General features: G+C 43.3%; 1 protein-coding gene across 2 annotated transcripts; it reads right to left on the bottom strand.

Annotated features, from left to right (window-relative positions):
* Nucleotides 1-815: 815 nt before the first annotated feature.
* TMEM98 (transmembrane protein 98) lies at nt 816-20,100 on the bottom strand. 2 transcript variants are annotated; one of them, XM_060781237.2, is made up of 7 exons: nt 19,822-20,100; nt 9,576-9,781; nt 7,574-7,705; nt 6,576-6,609; nt 6,065-6,180; nt 3,501-3,560; nt 816-1,633 (listed from the first exon to the last, which is right to left on the bottom strand). In XM_060781237.2, exons 2-7 carry the CDS (start codon nt 9,704-9,706, stop codon nt 1,426-1,428), a joined length of 681 nt encoding a protein of 226 aa, XP_060637220.2. In that variant the 5' UTR covers nt 9,707-9,781; nt 19,822-20,100; the 3' UTR covers nt 816-1,425. The 2 variants fall into 2 exon arrangements, with proteins under 2 accessions (XP_060637220.2, XP_060637221.2); XM_060781238.2 differs by lacking the exon at nt 19,822-20,100 and adding an exon at nt 17,156-17,256.
* Between the last annotated feature and the right edge of the window lie 985 nt (nt 20,101-21,085).

Below are 21,085 nucleotides of genomic sequence, written 5' to 3'. Positions count from 1 at the left end.
CCCTAAAAAGCTAAATGACAATACAGAAAAAAGGGAAGGAAGAGGAGAAGGAAGGGGAGAAAGGAAAGAAAGAAGGAAGGAAAGAAGGAGGAGAGAAAGAGGGAGGAAAAGAAAGAAAGAAGGAAGCATGGAAGCAAAGAGCGAAGGAATGAAGGATAGACGTAGAGAAGGAAGAAAGGAGAGTAAGATAAAGGAAAAGAAAAGGGAAGGAAGGAGAGAGGTGGGGAAGGAAGGAAGGAGAGAAGGAAAGAAAAAAGGGAAGGGAGGAAAGGGGGAGCGAAGGAAGGAGGAGAAGAAGAGGAGAAAGAGGGAGGGAGGAAAGAGAGAAGGAAGGATGGAAGCAAAAAGTGAAGGAAGGAAGGAAGGAAGGAAGGAAAGAGGTAGAGAAGGAAAAAAGGAGAGCAAGAGGAAGGAAAGGAAAAAAGGGGAAGGAAGGAAAGAGGTAGAGAAGGAAGGAAGGAGAGAAGGAAATACAAAAGGGAAGGGAGGAAAGAGGGAGCAATGGAAGGCGGAAAAGAAGGGGAGAAAGAGGGATGGAGGAAAGAGAGAAGGAAGGATAGAAGCAAAACGTGAAGGAAGGAAGGAAAGAGGTAGAGAAGGAAGAAAGGAGAGAAAGAGGGAGGGAAGGTTGGCCACAGCAACGCGTGGTGGGTACAGCTAGTGTGTGTGTGTGTGTGTGTGTGTATGAATTTGGCCTAAGATGTGAATTGCTTGCAACTTTTCAGGTCTCTACAATCACCAGTTTATAGTATAAACAGATCACAGACCACAACGTAGTATATAAATAGAACATTAGGAATATGGACCAAAATCCATAAAGCTACGTATTTATTGTATTTCCTCAATTCTAAGGCACACTTTCCCCCCGATATATAAACATTTCTAAAAATGGAGTGCATCCTAGAATCACAGATGTGTCTTATGTATTTCTGTTGTTGTTGGTAGTACTGGAATGAGGATGCACAGTAGCTGTGCATATCAAAAAGTGGAAGAGAATTTCAAAAGTGTTGTGTGATAATGGCACAAGGAAGCTATTATTCAAAATCAACATAACTGTATGTGCTACAGTTCTCAGAAAGGACAAAAAATAGTCCTTATTGATTCATATGATTTTCAAAATTCAACATGGATTATTTTCCTGGTCTTATTTTTACAGCAACTGCAACAACTAAATATTCTCATTGCCAAAAACAGTGCTTTGCCTTCACTTTAATATTTTTCTCAATGCCACTAGTTTGTATATTTTAAAGCAGCACATTATAAGAAAGCAGAAAGCAGCAATACAAACTCAACTCTGGGATACTAGCTAGTCAACCAAACGAAGCTCTGCAGGATGCTGTTGTAAGCTTTGCATTGATGCCAGTGATGCCAGTCGAGAGCAGAGAAACTGCAATGATGGAGAACTCAAGGCTTCAGATGTCTCCCTCAGATGGTAGACTGCTCCTGCAGGAAGCCCTCAGCAGTTGGTGCGGCACGTTCTGGTTCGGAGGCGAGGGCTGCTTCGCGCAAGACAGCCATGTGCTCCTCGGCCGCAGAGAGGGACTGGTCAATCCAGTCCATGCGGCTGGGAGAGTGGCAGGCGTTGCGGGTGATCAAGACTAAATGGCTCACCGAGAGCAACAGCGCTGTGGTTCTGGAAAGGAAAACAGCTTGGTCAAAATGGGATTTTATTTATTTTTATTTATTTACTATACTTGTATACTGCCTTCGCAGCCTTATCGGCAACTCAAGGCGGTTTACAAGTCAGTACACATAACAACAAAATACAAAATGAACATTAAAACAGTATAAAACCACAATAGAAGCAATAAAAACAATAAAAACCAGCATCCTTATCATCAGCGTCTCCTAGTTAAATAACGTTGTCCAAGTTCCATTGTCGAGTGATTCCATTTCCTATGTTAGTTACTCTGCATTTGTAAACACTTGCTCATATAACCATGTCATAACTTGTCTCAGAAATGTTAAGAGTGAGGGAGCCAATCTAAGCTCCTCAGGGAGGGCGTTCCATAGCTGAGGGGCCACAACAGAGAAGGCCATGTCTCTCATTCCCACCAAACGTACTTGTGATGAGGGTAGGATTGAGAACAGGGTCTCCCCAGGCAAACTTAAAGTCCTAGATGGTTCATAAGGGGAGATGCGTTCAGATAGGTAAATTGGGCCAGAACCGTTTAGGGCAGTGGTTCTCAACCTGGAGTCCCCAGATGTTTTTGGCCTACAACTCCCAGAAATCCCAGCCAGTTTACCAGCTGTTAGGATTTCTGGGAGCTGAAGGCCAAAAACATCTGGGAACTCCAGGTTGAGAACCACTGGTTTAGGGCTTTATAGGCTAATGCCAGCACTTTGAATTGTGCCCAGTAGCAGACTGGCAGCCAGTGGAGCTAGCGCAGCAGAGGAATTGTATGCTCCCTGAGTGCCGCTCCTGTTAACAATCTGGCTGCCATCCATTGGGACTATTTGAAGCTTCCGGACAGTCTTCAGCTCAGTCATGTGCCCCATGAAGGGTGGCATATAAATGTGGTAAATAAATAAATAATGTCAGAGTACCCAGAGAAGCCACTGAAATCCACAAGCACGTGGGCAATTTCAACAGAAAGGAGGAAACCATGAAAATGAACAAAATTTGATTACCAGTATTACAAAACACCAGAATCAAGACAGTAAATAAGGAACGCCACTCAGAAACAGGAGAACTCCAGAAAGTAAACAAGCAAGTGCCAGTTAACACCTCCCAAATAGAGGATGCCTCCAGGCAACAGAGGACATGCTACCTCTTTGCAGATACCCTCACTGATTGACTTTTCAAGCTTTGTGGCTACTCAATGCTATTCAAACTTGCTAATTGCAACATTCACACTTGCTTTACCCACCCTGGACATTCCACAGATATATATATATACACACTCCACTTGCTTCACTAGCAACAGAACTTCTGAAGATGTCAACTAGCAACAGATGCAGGCAAAACATCAGGAGAGAATGCTGCTGGAACATAACAACCCAAAAAACTCACAGCAACCTAAATAGCATTATTGGACTGGCTGAGCTCAGACACAAGGCATCTGTGGAGGCAATAGTAGTTCAAGTGTGCTGATAATGTTGGTGCCCTAATGGTAATGGTAATGGTAATGGTAAGTAGAGGCATGATTCCTTTGGGGGAAAGGTGGGTGGGAGATTATACTTTGCGCAATATGTATTTTAAGCACCATATCCTTCAACTCGGAGTGTCAACCAATATTTGCTCCACTTATTATAGAAGATCCTTGGAATATGAATGAAGGAGTTATTCCATTTCTCTGTAGCCCTTCTGGTAACATGTTCCTCTCTTTTCCTCAGTTTACTTTTTCACTTGTTAAAGACAGGATTTAAAATAAAACTATTTTTGCTATGAATCTGAACCCCCCTCCCCCCCCTTTTTTTTCGCATGCACAACCACTATCTTAAAATTCCCATTGCCATCCAGGTCATGTATGTGGGTAGTTCAAATGTGACATACTCACCTGGCATCCAAAAGCTTAGGGTCAAGTGGTGGGTACATGGATCGGACCACATCATCCACCCTAGAATTAAAAAAAAAGCAAGAACTAAATAAGGTGTAGAAATTACTTCATCAAGGCTTTACTAACAAGAGGCGCAAGAATAAAAAATAAGAAAAACAAAGAGAGAAAGGGAGTAGTGAGGAGTAAGATTGTGTACTTATTACATAACATGTACTTACCAATACAGTCGAGCTTCCATATGAGAAAGATCTCATCTTCCACAGGGCATTTTTATGATACTATCAAACTGTGATTCTCTTGCAGTCTTTCTTTGGTGTTTTTTACCCCCCCCCCCCCCCCCCCGACTGGAGAAAAATTCACTTCCAAAGGAGGAGTAGCACAATCCACACAAGTATATGTCTCTTTACCACCAATGCAGGCCAGTGATTCTAGTATCTGTGTGGCAGTGAATCTAGTGCCAGGTTTTGACTAGTTCTAAAGGGGGCTGTCCGTGGTGCTGAACTTACTGGATAGCTCCCTTAATGGCTGAAAACCTGGAATGGACTCACTGCACCACTCATATGAGACCCACAAGATATCCAGTTTAGTACAACCATTTTTAAAGACATGGCTTGTGATATGGGCATAAACTACTGTGTAAGTAGACCAGTGTATTATGATGCAATTATACTTTGGGAAACACTTCATTGTTTCCATTTCTCAATGCTATGGAATCACAGGAGTTCTGCCAAAGAGTACTGGTGCCTCATGAAACGACAACTGCCAGAAATCCATAGCACTGAGCCATATTAATGTAAAGTGGAGTCAAATGGCATTAATTCTGATTAGTTCCACCCTTTCTGCTTAATGCACATAATGTCTTGAGGTGTTCATTGGATCTGAAAATGTCATTACATTAAACAAAGGCATTTTGCTGCCTGTTTAGTGGCTTCTAAGATGTAAGACAGGTGGCAAGCTATTTAACCTCAGCAGACTGAAAGCCAAAACCAAGGTCACAACAACATCTCCAATATGCTGATGACAACGTTGTCTGTGCGCATTCAGAAGAAGACCTCTAAACACCTTCACAGAAGCATATGAGAAGCTTGGCCTGTCATTGAACATCGAGAAAATCAAAGTGCTCTTCCAGCAGTTACCAGCCAATCCCTCTCCAATGCCAGAAATACAGCTTAATGGTGTAATATTAGAAAATGTTGATCATTTTTTCTACCTTGGCAGCCACCTCTCCACAAAAGTCAACATTGACACTATAATACAACCCCGCCTGAGCTCTGTGAGTGCAGCTTTTTTCCAAATGAAGCAGAGAGTGTTTGAGGACCGGGATATCCGTAGGGATGCCAAGGTGTTTGTTTATAAAGCTATTGTCCTCCCAACCCTGCTATATGCATGTGAGATGTGGACTGTCTACAGCAAAGACCACCAGCATTGAAGCAATGGTCCTCCGCCATCAATTCCGCTGGACCAGCCACGTTGTCCGGATGCCCGACCACCATCTCCCAAAGCAGTTGCTCTACTCTGAAAACATAATATTGGTGGGCAGGAAAGGAGATTTAAAGATGGGCTCAAAGCCAACCTTAAAAACTCTGGCATAGAGTCTACAGCAAAGACCACCAGCATTGAAGTGATGGTCTTTCGCCATCAACTCCGCTGGACTGGCCACGTTGTCTGGATGCCCAACACCGTCTCCCAAAGCAGTTGCTCTACTCTGAAAATAGAATATTGGTGGGCTCAAAGCCAACCTTAAAAACTCTGGCATAGACAATGAGAACTGGGAAGCCCTTGAGTGCTCCAGCTGGAGGTCAGCTGTGACCAGCAGTGCTGTAGAATTTTAAGAGGCACGAATGGGGGGTAAAAGAGAGAAACGTGCCAAAATGAAGGCGTGTCAAGCCAACCCCAACTGAGACCACCTTCCACCTGGAAACCAATGCCCTCACTGTGGGAGAAGATGCAGATCAAGAATAGGGCTACACAGTCACCTATGGACCCACTGCCAGTACCAGGCCCGTAGCCAGGTTTTCGTTTCGGGGGGGGGGGGGGTGGCTGAATTTTTTCAGGGGGGGTGTTTCGGGGGGGGCTGAATTTCGGGGGGGGGGGCTGAGTCTGAGTGAAAGAGGGTCTAGCCTAGCAAACTTTTTGTATCATTACCCCAATACCCCCATGCATATGGGATATATTGAGTATGGTGATCAGATCATGATATGAATAAACATAACAGTCGGTATATAAAACCTTGAAATAAATAAATAAATAATAAATAATGCACCAGTAAGGCCTTTTTGCGAACCACCATGAGAATTTCGGGGGGGGGGGGGCTGAAGCCCCTCAAGCCCCCCCCCCCCTCCGGCTACATGCCTGGCCAGTACTGGAAGAGTATCCTACTCGGACAGCGAGGGATCGTCTAAGTAAGTAACTAACTAACTAAGTAAGATACATGTAGAGTTTTTTTCATCCTTATCTGGCCTGTATCTCAATTAATTTTCCACCATCCCTACTCCTCCATTGAGGAAGAGGCATTAAACAATTCACCCTGTAGTTGTCCCTCACTCCAATTTGACATCTCTTACCTGGGACTGATCCGCTTGGCAACCACAATGATATCGTTGAGGCTGGATGGAGCTTTCATCTGAGCTCCCGAACCCATGGTCATGGCAACAAGTTTCTCCGTGAGGGTATGACAGATCTGTCCAAAGAGTGATTCAAGTCAGTGTTACCAGCTATGGAGAGCTTATTTGCCCCAAACTATAGTTTTGCTACTTAAAGACAGTGCAACTCTGACAAATTACACATACAATTCTTATATATATATATATATATATATATATATATATATATATATATCTCCAAACCATGTTGATCACCCATCCAAAACCAAATTATGATATTTCTATTAGGCCAATCAAAAGGCACAAAATGTTCAAAAGGTTTTGAAGCTCAAAATCTAGATCTCAAAGGAATTTGATATAGTTTTAACGCTGTTTTTATGCCTTGCTGTTTTAATTGTGTTATAATTAAATTTTATGCCATTTTAGCACTTGTCACACTGACATTTGTGATGTCCCCAAAGGAAGGATTTACCTTTAGAATAGCGATACAGTGCGAGACCAGGCCCCTAAGGGAGGAAAATGAGAGCAACAAATTAGGGAAAGCTGCATGTCATTTTTTCAGGTGCAGTAAGACGCACACAATTGCAGAACCTGTATCCACATTTTCAGTTATCCACAACTGGGAGGGAAATTATTTCTCTAGGTGATTCTATCGTATTCTTCCTCTGAAGTTATTACAGAGTTGTCCTGAAGGATCTGGGACATTTCTAAAGTTCCCTTACTGGGAATCTCTAGGAGGTCTTCCAATCTAGGTCTGCCAGGACCAGAAGTCAAGTAATTTATTGACATTTAGTTGTATCCATGGTTTCAGGTAACCACAGTGTGGCTAGAATTGTATTTCGCATAGATATGGGGAGTCTTAATGAATTATAAAAGGTTCATCCACACTTCCCATTGCACAACTCCTCCATTTTCATAGTTAGTTTAAACATGAAAAAAGTGAGCTTATATTCAAGTCTGCTTCCTTAAGGCCCTTCCACACAGCCATATAACCCAGATTATCAAGGCAAAAAAATCCCACAATATCTGCTTTGAACTGAGTTATGTGAGCCTACACTATCTGAACGTATCTCTCCTTATGAACCGTGCTCTTACCTACAAGAAGCACTGCCTGAACATCAAGCAAAAAGCAACAAAAGCTGACTGGCACAACCTGGGGATCACAACCAGATACAGTGAAGACATCTGCCCTTGAGCTGTGCTACTCTGCTGCTGAGTATGCATGCCCAGTGTGGAACACATCTCACCACACTCAAACAGTGGATGTGGCTCTTAGTGAGATATGCCGCATTATCACGGGGTGTCTGCGCCCTACACCACTGGAGAAATTACACTGCTTAGCCAGTATTGCACCACCTGACATCCGCCGGGAAGTAGCAGCCAATAGCGAAAGGACACATTAATGAATGGAGACCAGAATAACTGCAAATGCATTAAGTCACTATGCTGCCTGAGATTTGCCCAACGTACGAAGCATCTTCAATCCAGTCTTCGTTCTCCAGAATTGCTTCAATATGTGGGTTTGTTATCACCACGTCGTCCAGCTCCAGTTCGGAAGGTTCTGACTGTGTCTCTGTTGAGCCCATATGGTCAACGATGGGCCTGAGAGAAGAATACAAAAGGGACAAGCTCAGCTGAAAACTAAGAAAATAAAATAAGAAGCCACTCCACTATTCTTAAGTGCAGGGCACCAAAAAGGTCAAGAAAACTAAGGGAGACTGATCCACAACTTGAAAGAGAGTAATCTCTAACTGACGAAGTGAATACAAAGATGGCCCGTGGCCCGTGAGCAAATAAATTAATTACTCTCTAGCATCATTAGTAGTGATGATGGCGATTAATCTTTGAACAGACTCAGAAGTAAAGTTGGCAGATCAAAAGACAACCTGGCAAAATGGCACTATGTAGAAGTATCCTTCAACTTGTGTGACTGTGGAGCAGAACAAACAAGTCAGCATCTGTATGCTTGCCCACAATGCCCTGCCTCATGCACAGAGGAAGAACTGTTTAAAGTTGCAGACAATGAGGTTGCTGTCACCCGTTTTTGCTCTAAAATTATTTTGCTGCTTGTGGGGTTGCCTATGAAGACTGCCCGGAAGCTCCAACTAGTCCAACGTGCGGCAGCCAGAATGCTAACACGAGCAGGGTACAGGGAGCATACTACTCCTCTGTTGCGCCAGCTCCACTGGCTGCCAATTAGCTTCCGAGCACAATTCAAAGTGCTGGTGTTAACCTACAAAGCCCTAAACAACTCCGGCCCAGTTTACCTGTCCGAACGTATTCTCCCCTATGAACCATCTAGGTTGTTAAGATCGTCTGGAGGGACCCTGCTCTCGGTCCCACCAGCCTCTCAGGTGCGTCTGGTGGGGACGAGGGACAGGGCCTTCTTGGTGGTGGCCCCTCGACTCTGGAACTTCTCCCACTGGAGATCAGAACTGCCCCCTCCATTCTGTCATTCAGAAAACGGGTGAAAACCTGGCTATGGGGTTTGGCTTTCAGCGAGTGAATCAATATTTCTGTGATCGGATAGATGACGATGAATGATGGACAACGAATTCACTATGACGACTGACCATTGTTATTATGTGATTGCATTTTGCTGTTATAACGTTTTAATTGAATATGTTATATGATGTTTTTAATGATTGTTTTGTGATTTTATTGCTGGCAACCGGCCCGAGTCCCCCCGATAGAGGGGAGAAGACCGGTATACAAAATTGCTAAATAAATAAATAAATTGTGATCTCTTTATTTTATCAGTTTTAAATTTATTTATTATGCAATGTTTTTGACATGAAATAAAATCCTGGAATGATTTCTAATCCAAGTCCATAGGGATGTAAATTGTCAATTGTTTCTTTCTAGCACCAGAGAATCTAAAATTTCATTTTTTTTTCTTTGCACTGGGAAAATTTATGAGTTTGCGCTTGTTTTTGGAAAAAGTTGTTTTCTGAGGGGAGTATTTTGGAACTTTCTAAGGAGAACTTTTCAAATACAAAAATGCTCTTATTTATTTATAGTATTTATATTCTGCCCTTCTCACCGCGCAGGGGACTCAGGGCAGATTACAATGTACATATACATGGCAAACATTCACTGCCATAAACGCAAATATATATAGACAGACACAGAGGCTATTTAACATTCCAGCTTTTTTCATGAGGGTATTCTGGCCACCAGGGGAGCTGTCGCTTCACCGTCCACTTGTGACACTGATGAAGTACTTCCTCATTCTTTGCATGCTTGCTGGAGATTTTTATGGCGTCGTAAATTAGTCTCCCCGCATAAGCAGTGCCTAAATTTCCTACTTGACAGATGCAACTGTCTTTCGGGCTGCAAAGGTTGACAGCAAGCTACACAAATTGGTTGGGAGCTCACTCTGACCTGGACTGGCTTCGAACTCATGACCTTTCGGTCAGTATTGATCTTAATGCAGCTGACTCCCATTTCCAGAATGTGAAGTCCTACTCACCTTGTATCATAATGGTTCACGAAGTCCTTGGGTCGGCAGTAACGCTGCCTACAGACCACAACCAGGGCTACAAAAGAGGCCAGAAAGATGGTTGCAAGCACTCCAATGGCCACAATCACAACTGTCTCCATTGAATCCCCACTATGTCCTCGGGGAAGAGGATGATGAGAGTGAATCAGTTTGGATCACTTCAGTGGTATTTCTTCCTGGAATGAAATGGAGCAAAACAAGGCATAACAAGTGCTTACAGTTGTACCAATAGTAAGAAGATCTCTTTCACATAACCTTTCCTAGCACAGATGGAGGTTGGAGGATGTATGGCTAGGGGAAGAATAATGTATTAGACATTACATGTTAAGTTAGCAAACTAAATGCTGGAGTGTTGTATGGACAGGTTCTAGCAGCATTTTCTCCTGATGTTTTACCTGCATCTCTGGCTGGCATATTCAGAGGATCTGATGGTTGTGCAGGTACAACTGCACCAGGAGCTCCAATTTTGTTTGCTTTGCATTTAATGTTTGTTATAGTCCTAAGTTTCAGGGACTCTGCAGATAGGTGGCTTCTTTTGGCTGCAATCATAGGGCAAGCCACCTGTCAATTATAGTTAGGTTCCCTGGTCCCGCCCCCTTTTTGGGTTTTTGGAGGGAATAGGAGCCATTTTGAGTTCAGTCCACACAGAGCAGCTTTCCATGCAGGACATAATACCAAGAGCTCCTGTAGAAAGCTTCGTCTTCTACAGCTTGGCCGGGGTTATACAGCCCACAGCTTGGCCGAGGATCATACAGCCTTACAGCTCCTTTGCTGAGGGACTTCAGCCAGCCATCACCGAAACTTGAACTCCTTTTTCCCTGGAAGTCTACAAAGCTCTGCTTGGTAAGGGTCACTCGCGGAAGCCAGACGCAGTTGGTACCGGGTGTAGGGGCTCCACGCCAACAGAGGCAAAGAAAGACTGCCCAGATTAGAAGTTAAGGATTTCCCCATTAGTTAAAATACCAGTCATGAAGGTAGTGCCTGTTCCCTGTGGACAAATTGAAAGAGCCTATAGACTGTTAAGAAAGCCTTGAAATACCTGATTGTTTTCATTAATAAAGAACTTTGTTGAACCTTTAAGCAATCTAAAGACTTTGTTTTGGGGAGGTCCAAGGGCCTTTAATCTGAGGCAGCCCCGGCGTCCCGTTGGGCACACAGAATTTATGTCCTGTCTACAGTCTTATGCACAGGCCCAGCGTGCAACAGCACAGATGGTAGTCAAGCAAGTGGAGTATATATATCTAAGGAATGTCCGGGGTGGGATGAAAGAACATAGTCTATTAAGCTAGTGTGAAGGGTGTAGTTAAAAAGCTTGAAAGTAGCCTGGTTTTTGTTTCCTTTGAATTATTTGTTGCCTGGAGGCATCCTTTGTCTGTGTAAGCCCTTGATTGCTTTCTGCAGGGGTCCACACACTTTTTAAACAGAGGGCCAGGTCACAGCCACTCAAACTGTTGGAGGGCCAGATTATCATTTGAAAAAAGCATGAACGAATTCTTATGCACACTGATTAAAATCTGAAACAGATTTTAATTAATTAATGTGATTTAATATTTTAAATGCATGTAATTATTGGATTTTATTATGTATTTTATTATGTGTACATTGAAGGCATCAAATTGTTGCCGGCTGGAAGCTGCCCTGAGCCCCCCACCCCGGATGTTGAGAAGGGCGGGGTACAAATATCTGCACATATCTTATTTGTAGTGCAAAAAACACTTTAAAACAATACAATAATTAAAATGAAGAACAATTTTAACAAATATAAACTTATTAGTATTTCAATGGGAAGTGTGGGCCTGCTTTTGGCTGATGAGATAGGATTGTTGTTGTGTGGTTTCAAGTCGTTTCAGCCTTGGGTTGACCCTGAGCGAGGGCCGGGTAAATGACCTTGGAGGGCCGTATCTGCCCCCAGGGCTTAGTTTGGGGACCCCCTGGCTTACTGTATGGAGACTTTCTGTGCCTGAGTTGTGTTCCTTATTCACTGTTTGATTCCAGTGTTTTTCAATACAGATGCCCAAAATTTGTTTATTTTCATGGTTTTTTCCCCTTTCTGTTGTAATTGTCCATGTGCTTGTAGATTTCTGTGGCTTCTCTGTGTAGTCCGACAAAGTGGTTGTCTGAGTGGTCCAGAATTTCAGTGTTTTCAAATAATATTATGTGCTCTGCTTGGTTTATCAGAGCATTTCTCAACCTGGGGGTCGGGACCCCGGGGGGGGGGGGACGGGACATGAGAGGGCTGTTAAAGGGGTCGCCAAAGGCCATCAGAAAACATAGTCTTTTATGTATTGTCGAAGGCTTTCATGGCCAGAATCACTGGGTTGTTGTAGGTTTTTTGGGGCTATATGGCCAAAAAGGTCACTACCTCTGAAGATGCTTGCCATAGATGCAGGCGAAATGTCAGGAGTGAATGCCTCTAGACCATGGCCATATAGCCCGAAAAAAACTACAACAACCCATGGTATTTTATGTTAGTCATGGGGGTTCTGTGTGAGAAGTTTGGCCCAATTCTATCATTCGTTGGGTTCAGAATGCTCTTTGATTGTAGGTGAGCTATAAATCTCACTAACTACAACTCCCAAATGTCAAGGTCTATTTTCCCCAAACTCAACCAGTGTTCACATTTGCGCAAATTGAGGATTCGTGCCAGGTTTGGTCCAGATCCATCATTGTGTGAGTCCACAGTGCTCTCTGGATGTAGGTGAACTACAACTCCAAAACTCAAGGTCAATGCCCACCAAACCCTTCCAGTATTTTCTTTTCGTCATGGGAGTTCTGTGTGCCAAGTTTGGTTCAATTCCATCGCTGGTGGAGTTTGGGATGCTCTTTGATTGTAGGTTAATTATACATTCCAGGAACTACAACTCCCAAATGACAAAACCCCATCGGTATTCAAATTTGGACGTATGGGGTATTTGTGCCAAATTTGGTCCAGTGAATGAAAATACATCCTGCATATCAGATATTTACATTACGATTCATAACTGGAGCAAAATTACAGTTCTGAAGTAGCAACAAGAATAATGTTATGGTTGGGGGTCATCACATCCTGAGGAAGTGTATTAAGGGGTTCCGGCATTAGGAAGGTTGAGAAACACTGGTTTATTATGTGCTCTGCTATGGCTGATTTTTCTTGCTGAAGTAGCCTTTCATGTTCTTTCAACAGAAAGGAAGAAACCATGAAAATGAACAAAAATTTGGCGACCTATATTGAAAAACACCAGCAACAAAAAAGTGAATAAGGAACACCACCCAGACAGAGAAAGTCTCCAAACAGGAAGCAGTCAAGGGCTTACCCAGACAAAGGATGCCTCCAGACAACAAACAATTCAAAAGGAACAAAGGCCAAGCTCTTCCAAGCTTGCTAATTGCACCCTTCACACTAGGTGGCGCAGTGGGTTAAACCCCTGTGCCGGCAGGACTGAAGACCGACAGGTCGCAGGTTCGAATCCGGAGAGAGGCAGATGAGCTCCCTCTGTCAGCTCCAGCTCCCCAAGTGGGGACATGAGAGAAGCCTCCCACAAGGATGATAAAAACATCAAATCATCCGGGCGTCCCCTGGCCAACGTCCTTGCAGACGGCCAATTCTCTCACACCAGAAGCGACTTGCAGTTTCTCAAGTTGCTCCTGACACGACAAAAAAAAAAAAAAGACCATGATTCTTTCCTACCACCCTGGACATTCCACAGATATATTTACTCCTCTTGCTTTACCACCATAAGATCCTTTGAAGATGCTGTCCAGAGATGCAGATGAAATGTCAGGAGGAAATTCTGCTAGAACACGGCCATACAGCCCAGAAACTACACAACACTCCAATAATTCCGGCCGTGAAATCCTTCAAAAATACAAACTAAATGCTTGTTGCCCGATGAAGAAGTCAGGGGAGCTTTGAAACCTTGCATTATGCGTTTTGTATATTTGTTTGGCCAATGAAGTTACCACTCCAGTGTGGATTTAGGTACTTCTTGGTACCATGTGCATAAAGAAGCTTTGCAGAACCCGTGTCAAAAGCAGAGCAGAGCAGAAATGCTAACCACATTGTTAAGATAACACAAAATGTGGCACTAACAGCTTGTAAGGAGATGTTCTTTTAAGCTCAATCTGCAGAATAAGGTTTTCATTACATACTAGCTGTCCCCTGCCACGCATTGCTGTGGCCCAGTCTGGTGATCTGAAAAATAAAGTAATGAGAAAGTGTTGGTTTCTAATATATGTAGTTTCTTTATGCTTGTGGATAAACAGTGTTTCTTGTTGTTTCTTTGTCAGTGTTGATGTGGAAATTGTCTGGTTTGCCTACTTTGGAACATGCAACATAATTGTCCTTCTTTAGGGGTCTCTTTCAAATTTATGATACTATATCTCTCTCTGTGTGAATCATATATATCTGTCTATATCTATGGCTGGATGGCTCTTTGTCAGGAGGGCTTTGATTACATTTTCTTGCCCTGGTGAAGGGAGTTGGACTGGGTGAGCTTAAGTATTTCCTGTTGGTCATGGGGTTCTGTGTGGGAAGTTTGCCCCAATTCTGTCGTTGGTGGGGTTCAGAATGCTCTTTGATTGCAGATGAACAATAAATCCCAGTAACTACAACTCCCAAATGTCAAGATCTATTTTCCCCAAACTCCACAAGTGATCACATTTGCGCAAATTGAGGATTTGTGCCAAGTTTTGGGCTGTGGAACTCCCTGCCTAGGGATATTAGATCAGACCCTCCCTCCTGACCTTTCGTAAGAGAGTGCAAACCTGGCTCTTCGAGCAGGCATTCGGAACCCCGGAATAGTCAAGCTTGAGATGGAGAATGACCCAGGAACGGCCAAGACGATGAAACGGATGAGGATTGGATTGAGAGGATATAGCTCTTTTAAAATTGCTATTGCACTGTCTTTTTTGTCTAAATGCACTTAATTTTTTTTTGCTTTTGTATTGTATTGATGGCATTGAATTGTGCCGATATGTAGACCACCCTGAGTCGCCTGCGGGCCGATATGGGCGAGATATAAGTGATGTAAATAAATAAATAAGTTTGAAAATTCACTAAAATTCACACCAAGCTACCTATCCGAACGTATCTCTGCCTATGAACCCACCAGGACTCTAAGATCTTCTGGGGAGGCCCTGCACTCGATCCCACCTGCATCACAGGCACGGCTGGCGGGGACGAGGGACAGGGCCTTCTCTGTGGTGGCTCCTCGGCTGTGGAACGCCCTTCCCAGGGACATTAGATCAGCCCCTTCGTTAATGGTGTTTCGAAGAAAACTAAAAACCTGGCTGTTTGAACAGGTGTTCGGATAAATACTGCAATGAACACGATGAATATAGGAAACTGAATTATGGATGGCGAATTGGATCACAATTCTAGTTACGAGACGTTATTGTGTTGTTATTGATATGTCATTATTTTGTATATTATACTGTTAATGGTTTTAAATTTTGTATGTTGTTGGATTGACTTTTTGCTCTTGTGAACCGCGTTGAGTCGCCTACGGGCTGAGAAACTGCGGTATACAAGCAAAGCAAATAAATAAATAAATAAAAACACCAATAAAAACAATAAAAACATACCCACAACCTCTGAGAATGCTTGCCATAGATGCAGGCGAAACGTCAGGAGAGAATGCTTCTAGAACATGGCCATATACCACAAAAAACCTACAACCCAGTGATTCCAGCCATGAAAGCCTTCGACAATACGATGAAATGCTTTAATGCAGACTTTCATCTTAAGAACCATTTCCTCCATATTCACATCCCTATCGGACTTTCTGCCTTGTTGGTTATGTGTAAGAATATCATTTTTCCTCTGTTTATTTCTTTCGAACTTGGTAAACATAGAGGAAGATGAACCTCTGCACATTTGTGGAACTGAGACACTGCAGTTCTTTGGCAATGTGATGGACTACAAACCCTACCATTCTCAATTACTTTGACCTTCATAACTTGAAGACTGCATGTATATGTAAACGGAAAAGCTTTTGAGCCCCCAGGGTAAATCTATATAAATAAAAATGTAATGTTCGTTTGTGGGATTCACAGAACTCAAAAAACCACTGGACAAATTGACACCAAATTTGGACACAAGACACCTAACAACCCAATGTATGTCCTTCACTCAAAAAAATTGATTTTGTCATTTGGGAGTTGTAGTTCCTGGGATTTATAGTTCGCCTACAATCAAATAGCATTCTGAACTCAACCAATGATGGAATTGAATCAAACTTGGTACACAGGACTCCCATGACCAACAGAAAACACTAGAAGGGTTTGGTGGGCAATGATGTTGAGTTTGGGAGTTGTAGTTCATCTACATCCAGAGAACACTGTGGACACAAACAATGATGGATCTGGACCAAACTCTACACGAATACTCAATATGCCCAAATGTGAACACTGGTGGAGTTTGGGGAAAATAGAATCTTGACATTTGGGAGTTGCAGTTCCTGGGATTTATAGTTCACCTAGAATCACAGAACATTCTGAACCCCACCAACAATAGAATTGGGCCAAACCTCCCACATAGAACCCCCATGACCACCAAAGTGGGCCACAGCAACACGTGGCAGGGGACGGCTAGTTATCTATATAAATAAAAATGTAATGTCAGTTTGTGGTATTAACATAACTCAAAAACCACTGGACGAATTGACACCAAATTTGGACACAATACACCTATCAGGCCAACGAGTGACCATCTTGGCATTTGGGAGTTGTAGTTGCTGAGATTTATAGTTCATTTAACAATCACAGAGCATTCTGAACACCACCAATGATAGAATTGGGCCAAACCTCCCACACCGAACCCCCATGTGGGCCACAGCAACGCGTGGCAGGGGACGGCTAGTCATCTACATAAATGTAATGTTCGTTTGTGGGATTAACATAACTCAAAAACCACAGGACAAATTGACACCAAATTTGGAGACAATACAGCTATCAGGTCAACGAGTGACCATCACCATAAAAACTCTGAAAAACACAGCGGAAGGGACTTAAAAACAAACAAAAAATAAAAATACATTACAACACATGTGCAAAACCACATATATACACATATACACAAATATAAACACACACATATTTATACACAAACACATACACAGACTGGGCCACAGCAACGCGTGCAGGGGACGGCTAGTTTATAATAAAGGGCAGCAGGAACCCTACTCAAACAACATGTGAAACTGAAATCTTCAGAGTCTTCAAAAGCTAAAAGGTGTTGCAAGTAAGCTCCTAAACACTGTCTGGATTTCAATCACTGTGACACAAATGAACCCAAAGAGTGACAATTCAAACCAGGCTGCTTAGATTTGCTGGTCTTAGAACATGAGTGGGAATCAAGTAATCCACCAGATGTGGTTGGAGAATTTGCTATTGTTCATGCTGGCAAGATCTGCTGGGGTGTGTAGTCCAATTGTATCTGCAGGACCACGTGATTTCCATCTTTTACAGACCATCAAGCAATGGTGTAGTTACTTTGGTTAGCTTTCAAGACATACAGAAGGGAAGCAAGAGCAGGGTGGGAGATCCTAACAAACCTAATTGAGAAACTCTACCTGTTGACAGCAGAGTAAAATGAAGCCTCTCCTGGTCTCTGAAGGAACACACCTGCTGCCGCCACCGTCACTGGAACTTCCGCATAAGGCAAGCCACACAACACTCAGCCCTGGCGCTGGCGACCTTTATCCCCCCCTCCATCCCAACCCAAAGCAAACAGTGCAAGAAACACAGTAGGAAAAAGCGCACTTCCTTAGAGCCACTTTTGGCCTCGCAGCCACAATACCTACTCTATGTGGATGGCTTCTTGGGAGCTTGGGAGGCTGGCACAGTTTGCAGTGCCAACCCAGGAGGGCAGGATGTGCACCAGAGGAATATTTGTTTGATCCGTATTCTGGATATCCAGAATTTATTCTGCATGCATAAAATTCTGAACCAGGGGAAAATATGAAACTTCTGCCTACAAAAACCATGCACAGATTAAACATATCCACAGATGGATATTTTATTCTGCTTATAATGGAATGGAAAGAGGTAAGGAGGAAACGTTACTAGGAAATCCTCTTTTTTGGTTGTATCTTCTTTAATTATTACATGAAAAAGAATTATATTCTTCACTTGATGAAATATCTGTATTTGAAGAATACAACTCAGGATCCAACTGATATTTTCAATATTAATCTCTCTTTATTTATAATAATAATAATAATAATAATAATAATACTTTACTTATACCCCGCCAACATCTCCCCAAGGGGACTCGGAGCAGCTTACATGAGGCCAAGCCCAACAACACATCAATAAAACAAAAAACAATAAACAAAACACAATACAATTAATATAACTCACATATAAACAGTAACACACAAGGATTTAAAAAACCTATGGCCGGACCAAATGTAATACTTTAATTTTTTTTTTTAAAAAAAATACTATATGTCTGCTCTTCTTTCTTTTTGTGCACATCATGGGTTAGGGTAGCATTTTGCAACCTGGGGCTCAGGACCCGTGGGGGGTCATGAAGGGGGTGTCATAGGGGTCGTCAAAGACCATCAGAAAACAGTCTTTTCTGTTGGTCATGGGGGTTCTGTATGGGAAGTTTGGCCCAATTCCATCAGTGGTGAGGCTCAGAATGCTCTTTAATTGTAGGTGAACTATAAATCCCAGCAACGACAACTCCCAAATGTCAAGGTCTGTTTTCTCCAAACTCTACCAGTGTTCACATTTGGGCATATTGAGTATTTGTGCCAAGTTTGGTCCTGATTCATCATTGTTAGAGTGCACAGTGCTCTCTGGATGTAGGTGAACTATAACTCAAAAACTCAAGGTCAATGCCCACCAAACTCTTCCAGTATTTTCTATTGGTCATGGGAGTTCTGTGTGCCAAGTTTGGTTCAATTCCAGCCTTGGTGGAGTTCAGAATGCTCTTTGATTGTAGGTGAACTATAAATCCCAGGAACTACAACTCTCAAATGTCAAGGTCTGTTTTCTCCAAACACTACCAGTGTTCACATTTGGGCATATTGAGTATTTGTGCCAAGTTTGGTCCAGATCCATCATTGTTAGAGTGCACAGTGCTCTCTGGATGTAGGTGAACTACAACCCCAAAACTCAAGGTCAATGAAATCATAGGGAGGAGGGAGCAAGCTTGTTTTCTGTTTCCTTGGAGACTAGGACATGGAACAATGGCTTCAAACTACGAGAAAGGAGATTCCATCTGAACATTAGGAAGAACGTCCTGACTGTGAGAGCTGTTCAGCAGTGGAACTCTCTGCCCCGGAGTGTGGTGGAGGCGCCTTCTTTGGAGGCTTTTAAACAGAGGCTGGATGGCCATCTGTCAGGGGGTGCTTTGAATGCAGTATTCCTGCTTCTTGGCAGGGGGTTAGACTGGATGGCCCATGAGGTCTCTTCCAACTCTATGATTCTATGATTCAAGGTCAATGCCCACCAAACCCTTCCAGTATTTTTTGTTGGTCGTGGAAGTTCAGTGTGCAAAGTTTGGTTCAATTCCTGCCTTGGTGGAGTTCAGAACGCTCTTTGATTGTAGGCGAACTATAAATCCCAGCAACTACAACTCCTATATGACAAAATCAACCCCACCAACCCCACCAATATTCAAATTTGGGTGTATCGGATATTGTGTATCGGATATCTAGTAAATGGAGAAACATCCTTCATATCAGATATTTACATTACGATCCATAACAGTAGCAAAATTATCATCATGAAGTAGGAATGAAAATAATTTTATTTTTGGGGGTCATCACAACATGAGGAACTGTATTAAGGGGTCCCAGCATGATCAAGGTTGAGAACCACTGGTTTTGGGGAAAAGTAGCTCTGTCACTAAGAATATGGGAAACTATGCGAACTGTAAAGGAAACCCACTGTGAAGACACCCCTTCCTCAAAGGGAAATGCAATGGCTCCTCCTCCTTGCTTAGGAATGCTGGCTCCCAGCTCCCTCATAGAGCAAACAGTGGCCTCTTCAGAACTACCCCAGGAATGTCTGGTTCATTTAAGAGGATTAATTGTTTTCCGGTTCTCTCTCCTAAAACCGAAAAGAAGGGTGTGGGGAGCTCCCACTTTCAGCAGACATTTACAAGAGTCAAACACAGCCCCAAACTACAAGAAGGTTCACCCCTCCCAGCCCCCTGCAAAGAAAAAATGCAGAGAAGCAGCAACTAATGTAATTGTATTGAAATATTCCTCCTCTTTGCTTTTACCTGGGAATACTGGATGTGTGCTCTGGATCTGGCTGTGGCCTGATGTGTCCTCCTGGGAAAAAGTTCGCCAAACAAGTTGCTAAGATGGGCCTCCAAATGGGCCAACGCCAGCCCTTGGAGCCGTCTCTTGAGAGCCAGGTCCTGCTTGCATTCCTGAGCAGGATGAAGCTGAACTGATGCCAGACGGACAGAGGAGAGATTAGAAAGTGGGCTGGCCAAGCAAGGGGGATTTGGGGTGGGGGCTTGTCCGGCTGGGATGTGGGAGAAAGGATCTGAGCTGCATCCTGCAAGCAGGGAGCTTGCAAGGGGGGCAGATTGAATCCCCTTCTAAAACTAACCTTGGGGGGCTGATCTCTCCCCAACCCCCATAAATGATCTGGCAGAATTGGGACACTTAGAGGCCTGTGTAGCTGACCCTCAAGAAATAATAATAATAATAATAATAATAATAATAATAATAATCTTTATTTATATCCCGCCACCATCTCCCCAATGGGGACTCGGAGCGGCTTACATGGGGCCAAGCCCACGCCAACATGTTACAGCAAAATAAAATCAAAACATAAACAACAAGCAACATAATCAAAATTACATAGAAGAAGAAGAAAAAAAAGTATAAACACAGTAAAAAAATAACATTCCAATAAACACAATCATAACAGTGGGCTGGCCACATGTACAGGATGAAATGGTTAAAAGACTCTAATGGGTTAAAAATAGGTAAAGGTAGTCCCCTGACATTAAGTCCAGTCATGTCTGACTCTGGGGTGTGGTGCTCATCTCCATTTCTAAGCCGAAGAGCCAGCGTTGTCCGTAGACACCTCCAAGGTCATGTGGCCGGCATGACTTCATGGAGCACCGTTACCTTCCCGCCGGAGCGGTACCTATTGATCTACTCACATTTGCATGTTTTCGAACTGCTAGGTTGGTAGAAGCTAGGGCTGACAGTGGAAGCTCACGCCGCTCCCCGGAATCGAACCTGCGACCTTTCAATCAACAAGCTCAGCAGCTCAGTGCTTTAATCCACTGCGCCACCGGGGGCTCCCTGGGATAAAAATAGGCGCAGGTTATTTGCAGGGAGCTCATAAAAACACACAGGGTTGTGAAATTAAACTTCCCACTTGGAGGATGTGTACTCCAGTGGCAGAAGCGTTGAGGGGAGCAATAGTGTCATGTTGTGCACCTACTCGCCAATCCCTTGTCCGAGTAGGATTGTCTTCCAAGATCAGTGTCCTGGCGGTGGGTCTGTAGGTGACTGTGGAGC

Source organism: Anolis sagrei, chromosome 6 (genome assembly GCF_037176765.1).
Source record: "Anolis sagrei isolate rAnoSag1 chromosome 6, rAnoSag1.mat, whole genome shotgun sequence".
Classification (NCBI taxonomy): domain Eukaryota; kingdom Metazoa; phylum Chordata; class Lepidosauria; order Squamata; family Dactyloidae; genus Anolis; species Anolis sagrei.
The sequence above is the reverse complement of the archived record's forward strand: the minus strand, read 5'-3'. Positions and strand labels throughout refer to the sequence as shown.

Excerpts from the sequence above, each read along its gene's own strand:
- TMEM98 (XM_060781237.2), bottom strand. The coding sequence starts at position 9,706 with ATGGAGACAGTTGTGATTGTGGCCATTGGAGTGCTTGCAACCATCTTT. Across the intron at positions 6,181-6,575 it reads ACTGTATCGCTATTCTAAAG|ATCTGTCATACCCTCACGGA; the intron begins GTAAATCCTTCC and ends CTCTTTGGACAG. Across the intron at positions 1,634-3,500 it reads CCTAAGCTTTTGGATGCCAG|AACCACAGCGCTGTTGCTCT; the intron begins GTGAGTATGTCA and ends TTTCCTTTCCAG.